This window comes from Otolemur garnettii, unplaced genomic scaffold, assembly GCF_000181295.1.
Source record: "Otolemur garnettii isolate 467f Iridium unplaced genomic scaffold, OtoGar3 scaffold00055, whole genome shotgun sequence".
Classification (NCBI taxonomy): Eukaryota; Metazoa; Chordata; class Mammalia; order Primates; family Galagidae; genus Otolemur; species Otolemur garnettii.
Window position 1 is genome coordinate 4,105,904 of NW_003852450.1, and position 8,000 is coordinate 4,113,903.

The window sequence follows — 8,000 nt, forward strand, 5'->3', positions numbered from 1 at the left end:
GCCACCTTGGGTGTACATGGCTGGCGCCTTAGCCACTTGAGCCACAGACGCCGAGCCGCTTTTATTTCTTTAATTTATTCACAAGAGCAAGATGGTATAGAAACATGATCTGCCCTTAGCTAATCTTATGTAAGGTAGCTTATCAGTCATCTTAAGCACCCGTTATTAATGTGCTTGATTTGTGATTAAACCACTTTTCTCCTATCATGATTTTAGGCTTAAAATGGCAAAGTTGTATTCATTTTTGAACTGTTTAAACTGATCAGTCTGGGTGCCAATAGCTCAGTGGTTAGGGTGCTGGCCACATGCTCTGGGGCTGGTGGTTTCAAACCCGGCCCGGGCCTGCTAAACAAAACAAAACTAAACAAAAAAATAGCCGGCTGTTGTGGTAGGCGCCTGTAGTTCCAACTACTCCGGAGGTTGAGGCAAGAGAATCTCTTGAGCCCAAGAATTTGAGGTTGCTGTAAGCTTTCATGCCAAGGCACTCTGCCCAGGGTGACAAAGTGAGGCTCTGTCTCAATAAAAAACAAACAAACAAAAAACTACACTGATCAGGGTACCTGTGGGAACAGTGAAACTAGCCTTAGAGAGGTGAATGTATGGTATCCAGCCTTGTGTAGTGGATACCTGTATCTGAGAGGTTTTCTTTAATCAGTTTAAGAGGTTCCTTAATGTGTCTTATGTTGGGAGAGATGTGAAAAATAAGGGCGAGCTCAACTTTTGTTTTTATCTACTGAACTATAAAAAGTTTAAATTCAATTTTAAACACTGTAGCATTCAGTAGAGAGATTGTACTAGTATGTTATAATTTCATTGTGCTTTCAGGCAAATATCATTATGTTTTTATTGCCAGTTTTCATTGTACAGGAACTTTAAAAATTATGTTAAAAGTAAAATTTTATGAAGAGTATTTTGCTTTCATAATTTGGACCATTTTTTAAAAACCATTTTACCTTTAAGTGGCATGTTCTCCCCCATTCCAAATGACATTTGGGAGGATTTTCTTCACCTTGTTCTCTTTTTACACTTCCTAGTTAATATTTCACAGCAGTCCATTTAAGGATGTCCCTCAGAGGTTGAACAGCTTCTATGGAATAATCAGGGAAGTGTTCATTTGATTTTACTATTTAGGATATTATTTATTGTCAACATTTCACCATATTTGGGATTCTAAGGTGATAAGGATGTCAGTCACTTAAGGAACAGCAGTGGTTGTAAAAGGGTTTCTTGCTCACTGTTAATCATTTAGTTACTAATAATCTAATATATGAAAGGCTAAAGGTGTAGTACCCTGAATTTCCTTTCCTCTACTTGTTACACTTCGGGGGTTGCTAAGCATTATTAATGACCATCTTAGAGAATGGTTAGCAGCTTAGAAAATGTATACATGTAGAACACTGGTCATTTGGCTCCTTCCACCCCCACCCTTTGGGGCAGTACTAAGAAAAGTATTGGGGATAGGGGTTTAGAATTTGAATTCTTTGTTGTTTCAGTAAACACTAATTGGGAGTTGGAGTTGGTTTTAATTTTTCTTATAAAGGGGAAACTCTTGGTCCATGTGTACTTGTAATGCATTATCCAACATCCATCGTTATTTCTGTTCTTATAAATAACTGAGTTAAGTAGATTCTAAAAGAAAACTTTTGTATCTAATCTCTTTAGCAGGAGGAGCAATCTCAGAATTGTTATGAAGACCCTTGAAGTTCTTCATTCTTCTCCACGTTGCCATCATGTGGCCTCTGGACACTGCGGTCAGTCATTTGAGATTGACTTTAATTTAAAACAAAGGCCTCTGCGTCCCACCCAGGAGGTGGGAGGAGTGAAATTTATGTTTGAATGAAGAAGTGAATTATGGAAGAAGAGTATATGTCCCTTACCTTCCCTTTCAAGCAAAAGTCCAAATAGGCTCTCAGGAATGAGGATTTGTGAAGACATCAAATAGGGGTTTTGATTCATTTAAACTTTGATGCTTAGTTATGTTGCTGGAGAAAAGCATTTTGCTCATCTAACTTGATCATACCAGCATCAGTTTGACTGTCATTTCCTATCTCCTGTAGCCTTCCATCCTCAATGCATGTCCTTGAGTGACTTGTTCATATCTGAAATTTTGCTACCAATATCCCAGGGAAACTTCTGTTGCTAATTCTCTTTCATTTTTTAAACTTATCTTCTCCCAAGATATCTCCTATATTTCTATATTGCATACAAAGGATGGGCAGAAAAGACAGTGCTTGAATGATTTCAAATTTTCAGAAAGGCAAGAAAGATAAGAAGGTTCCCTTTTCCTACCATATCACATTTTGCTCAAGAAGCTGGGCTGCAAGAGATTCAGGGTTTTCCTGTTTTCCTTTCATTGCATGTTTCCCTTCAGTCTCGGTTCATTGTCATGAATCATGGTTTTTGAAGATAGCTAGTTTTATTCATCTCTAGTAAAGAATCATCAGTAGTTTATATTGCTTTATCTGTGGTGGCTTTCAGAGATGCAAACAAACCAACGTGTCACTCAACAAGCTTCTTTTTTATTGGGGTGGGGGAATCTATGCAAGGACTAAGGTAAAACTGTCCAAAATCAGAGCAGCAACAACACAATTCAAATCAAAGATCAAGGTGAAATGTTTTTTATCATTGCCTGTGGAAATCTATCCTCATTAGTCATTGCATATTTCCCTTCTTGTATCTTTACTCCTTTTTCTATGTTTTCAGTCACTTCCTTTCTGTGAAAGGTTGCTAGTTTTTTTCTGTTTTTGCCTTTTTTCCCTCCTGCTTTCTGCTGTTCTTTAGATAGAAAGATTGGATAGACGTGTACATTAGGTGTTTGAAATTCACTGAAAATTTAGCGGGGAAGTCAGCTACTCAGTAGCCTCCCTGAATAGAGCTTTTAGTTGACCAGAAGTGCTTAACTTGGATCATCATTTTCTCAGTATTTTCAAAGAAGAATTTAAATATTGTTCTTATTGTGAAATCTTTACCAGTTGGTGGATGCTCCTATAGGTAGCCAAACACACTGATTACCTTTAGATCTTAGGATAGAAATCAAAGTAGAGCACATCAGTAAGAGCCTCTTTCTCCCATTCCATCTTTTAGCACCAGTATTTTAAGTAGTTGAAGAAAGAGCTCTCCCTGAGTCAGTTTCAAAATGTCTGTACTTTTAGATGGTATTACTTTTTCCTCAAATGCTCATTTTGTGCATTTCATATGCATTAGACCAGTGGTTGAGATTGATAGATGACTCACTTGACATGGTTTTGTTTTACAGACATATCCATTTCAGTTTTCTTTGTACTCTACCCTGCAAGTAGTGTGCAAACTGTGTGATACAAGGGTTTCTGCCTTATTTCTGTGTGTGGTTTCCTCTGCCTGTACATTTGGATGTTCACGCTATGTCCACCTCCTAAACTAGCTACTGAGAAAAGCCACTTAAGCCCTGTCAGATTGTCTCTGGCAATAGCTCCTAATAATTATTTATGCTTTGGGAAATTTGTTTTCAACTCCTAAAACCTTCTATCCATTTCAGTTTGACTCTCTTGATTTGTACAATATATGTATATTCTCTTCCTTTTTGTCTGTTCCCCACTCCCCTGTTGTTTGGGTTTTTAAAATGTTCTGTAGTTTTGTACAAGATGAGACATAGCCTTGAGTATTTCTTGCTGAAGCTTTAATGCTTTGTAAATAAAATCGGATGTTTATTAAAGAACAGGTGTAGCTGTTTGTTTGTAAACACTGCTCACTTCTGGGACTCACCAGCTGCTGTGCTTTTGTACAGTGGAAAATGTGGCTTACTGTGGTGATATTAAATCTGTGTGGAATATAGATCTGCAGGGGGTAGGGGTGGTCAGGCAGTGTTGATTTATGCCTGTAGACAAAACTATAAACAGATGATCTGAGCACAAAATTGTTAATCGAAAAGATCCCCCAGCAGTGATTGCTATTCATATTCTTTAACTCAGTATATTTGTGTAATTACCCTGAAGAGACCATAGTGCTAGCCGTTCTGGAAGTTACAAAAATGCATGCCAGGAGGTTCCTACCTTCCAAGGATCTTTTTAAATCTAAGTTACAGTTACATTCCACTTCATTGCCTTTTTGGGGATTAAATAGTTTAAAATCCATTGAATGCTTATTGTCTCCTAAAGAGTAAGATGTTTCTAGCCGGGCATTGTGGCGAGCACCTGTAGTCCCAGCTACTTGGGAGGCTGAGGCAAGAGAATCACGTAAGCCCAGGAATTGAAGGTTGCTGTGAGCTGTGTGACGCCACGGCACTCTACCGAGGGCAACAAAGTGAGACTCTGTCTCTCCAAAAAAAAAAAAAGAAGAAGAAGAAAAAGAAGATGTTTCACAAAGTCTTTTATTTTAATCAGTGCCAAATCTGAGTGTCTATTTATCTTTTATGTGACTGAGAACCCCATCTTTGACATCATAGCTGTTTCTTAGCAACCTTGACCTAAGTGAGCAATGAGATCCTCTGTTCTATAGCACTGGGGAGTCAGGGAGCATTGTCCATAATCTCACCCAGAAAATACATGTGTCTTTGGTACCCTTGGGAAGCAAGAGTGCCTAAAAGGGAGGGAGGTACTGCCTTTAATGCAGCCTCAAACATTCTCATTTGAAAAGGTCATCTTGGCCGTTGGCTTCATGAATTTTTATTTCTGTTGAAAATCCCTCATATGTGAATGAACAGTGTTTCACACTTTACAAAGTGTTTTCATGTACAGCATATCATTTGATGCTTAAAGTGACCTTCCTAAAATAGGCAAGGAGGTCTTAATTTACAAAGGAAGAAATAGAAATTCAGGAATGGTAAGTCACTTGCCTCCCAGTCCAGAGTTCTTAATTTTTTTTTAGACGGTTTAGGAGCAAAGTGAATAAGTTAGGTTATTTAAACCTCTCTTTTTTATTTTTATTTTTTAAAGACTTTAGTATTTGTTTTCTTATTTGGTCACATTTAACTTGGTGTTATGAAATCCTCCATTTAGATTCCACAGTTTGGAAGGGAAGGGAAAGGGTGAGGAAGAATGTAAACTTCACTATGTATTTGAGATAATTTGGAAATTCACTAAAAGTGTGGGTGGATTGCTTGACTATAAGAGTTCGAGACTAACCTGAGCAAGAGTGAGACCCTGTCTCTACTAAAAATAGTAAAACTAGCCAGGTATTGTGGTAGGCACCCCTAGTCCCAGCTACTCAGGAGGCTGAGGCAGGAGGATTGCTTGAGCCCAAGAGTTGGAGGTTGCTGTGAACAACAGAGACCCTGTCTCAAAAATAAATAAATAAATTTACTAAAAAATGTGACAAGATTGAAGACTGACAAGGTGGTCTTTTTTTTTTTTCCCTTGAGACAGAGTCTCACTTATGTCGCCCTTGACAGAGTACTATGGCATCACGGCTCACAGCAAACTCAAACTCTTGGGCTTAAGCAATAATACTCTTGTCTCAGCCTCCCAAGTAGCTGGGACTACAGGCGCCCGCCACTACGCCTGGCTATTTTTTGGTTGTAGTTGGCCCAGGCTGGAGTCAAACCTGCCAGCTCTGGTATATGTGGCTGGCACCCTAGCCGCGGCCGAGCCTGACACGGTGGTCTTTAACGACCATAGATAGTAAAGCAACAACATTTTTTTCCTGCCTTCCCTGTTAATAAATACTGGGCTTTTATTAAGTTACACTGTTTTATTGACAATACACACATCGTATCTTTTGATTTTGAAGGATATCTCAGGTCAAAGGAATCAAGTTACAATATTATAGAGGAATCAGCTGGAATACCTTGGGGGTACTGGCTGAGGGTGGTGAAATACCTATCAAGACATGAAGATTTTGGCCACTAGTTTCATCCTTGGGAGGCTGGCGTTGGCCTACCTGCTTTTGGTGGTGACTACACTTGAAACACTGGCCATTCCTGAGAAGCTGCAAGAAGCTGTGGGGAGAGTAATTGTCAATGCCACAGCCTGTACTGTCACCTGTGGCCTTGGCTACAAGGAGGAAACTGTCTGTGAGGTGGGCCCTGATGGAGTGAGAAGGAAGTGTAAGTCTCAGCGCTTGGAATGTCTGACCAACTGGATCTGTGGGATGCTCCATTTCACCATTCTCATCGGGACGGAATTTGAGCTTAGCTGTCTGAGTCCAGACATCCTGGAGGTTGGACGGGAAGCGTTCCGATTCACTTGGAGACTTGCTCGGGGGATCATCTCAACTGATGACGAGATCTTCAGACCCTTCCTAGTTAATTCCCACTTTGTGAAGTTTCCTTATGTTCAGGAGTATGATGCGGGAACATACCGCTGTGATGTGCAGCTGTTAAAAAGCTTGAGAATTGTCAAGAGGCTTTACTTTGGGCTGAGGGTCCTTCCTCCTAAATTGGTGAACCTGAATTTCTATCAGTCCCTTACTGAGAATCAGAAGTTAATGGATGAGGGCTTGGAAGTTAATCTGGACAACTATTCCAAGCCTTACCACCCAAAGTGGGAAAAGAAGGTAGCATTAGCCTTGGCAATAGGTATTACCAGTGGAGTGGTTGGTGGTTTGTTGGTGAGCTCTGCCTTCTGCCTTCTGCTGAGGGGGACCTTTAGCAATGACACCCTCCAGAGCTTAAAAGCCTTGTTCCAGAAGGCCTGGCTAGCTCTTTTGCTTTTTAGGAAGCCAAACTTTTTAAAGGGGAATGAGTGGCTAAGAGGGAGGGCTCCTACTGCCAAAAGATGACTAGGGGACGTGGAGGGGGCAACCTTGTGGTGGCTCTGGGCAATCAGAGATCTCTAACTTGTTAGTGTCCCAGATGAATTTCTTCCTGATCTTCCCTGCCTTCTAGGTCCTTAGGAAACTGTAGGCATTGCCCCTGTTCCTGGGAAGAGTTCTAACATGCGGCTTGCATTCATTTTCTATGCTTTACAACTTGAATGCCTTCCACCTGCATTTCCCCTTTTATGAGCAATGTATTCAAGTAGAAGGATGTTATTAATAGCTTTTATAGTGCAAGTATTTTTTTCCCTTCAATAAAAATAATACACAATAGTTATATGGAGATTAAACTTTTTCTTTTCGGCTGTTTAAAATTTCTTAATTTGTTTAAATTGTCCTATAATTCATCTGGCTTTCATTTTCCTCGGGTTTCTTAGAACAGACATTGAATAAATTGTCTGCTTTGTTGGGAGGGCTATCTGTGTATGGTAGAGGTTGTTAGTAATGACATCTGACTCAGGTATGTAGAAGTCACTAAATGTTAATAAATTGTCTGCCCTCCCTGTACTCACTCCCCAGGTAAGCCCTCTGTTCAGTGTTAAAGTGCATTTCCTGGCAAAACAATGGCTCCTTCATCTGCAGTTTCCCTGATGATTCACAGTCCTTGACTTGCTCCCTGCTCCCTTCCTTTTAGCTTTTTGGTGCCCTGAAGTTTGTTTCTGGAAAGGTCAACTGTATTAGTTTCTTATAGCAGTCAAAACCCCGAAGGGAGGACTGGTACCATTATTCCTCCATAGGAAATCTACTCATAAGAGGCTCAGGGGCCATTCAGATTATGCCTGAGATAATTGGCTTGTGGAACCATCAAGGAAAAGCTACCATGTTGGCCATCAGCTGAACTAGTTCTACTGAGAAAATTATAGCTTTTCTTTCTTTCACTTTTCTCTAGTACAAGAAGAGGTAGCAGGAACTAAAGACCAGTAGTTCAGTTCTTGTGTCAGAATCACCTGGATGACTTTTTGAAAAATAAAGATTTCTGAGTCCCAACCCTGAAGATGCTAATTCAGTTTAGATAGTGATCAAAGGAGCTCTGTTATTTCCTTTACTTTTAACTTTCTTGTGGGGGAGGCAGTTTTTGGCTGGGGCTGGGTTTGAATCCTCCACCTCCGGCATATGGGGCCGGCTACTTTTAACTTCTTTTTTGAGACAGATCCTCAAGCTATCCCCCTAGGTAGAGTGCTCTGACATCACAGCTCACAGCAACCTCCAACTCCTGGGCTCAAGTGAGTCTCCTGCCTCAGCCTCCCAAGTAGCTGGGACCACAGGCACCC

General features: G+C 40.4%; 2 protein-coding genes across 2 annotated transcripts in view; both read left to right on the forward strand.

The window, feature by feature from the left end:
- The window catches only part of RBBP5 (RB binding protein 5, histone lysine methyltransferase complex subunit), a 46,728-nt gene extending 43,002 nt beyond the window's left edge, over positions 1–3,726 (forward strand). The window contains exon 13 of the mRNA XM_012806600.2: positions 1,663–3,726. Coding sequence (XP_012662054.1) covers positions 1,663–1,691 — 29 coding nt within the window. The 3' untranslated portion in view covers positions 1,692–3,726. The remainder of the gene's footprint in view (positions 1–1,662) is intronic.
- Positions 3,727–5,802: 2,076 nt separating this feature from the next.
- TMEM81 (transmembrane protein 81) lies at positions 5,803–6,693 on the forward strand. The gene has a single exon (XM_003792329.3). It carries the CDS (start codon positions 5,803–5,805, stop codon positions 6,691–6,693), a length of 891 nt encoding a protein of 296 aa, XP_003792377.1.
- The last annotated feature ends 1,307 nt before the right edge of the window (positions 6,694–8,000 follow it).

Bases quoted from the DNA above. Each gene is read 5' to 3' on its own strand.
- TMEM81 (XM_003792329.3), top strand. From the start codon at position 5,803: ATGAAGATTTTGGCCACTAGTTTCATCCTTGGGAGGCTGGCGTTGGCC.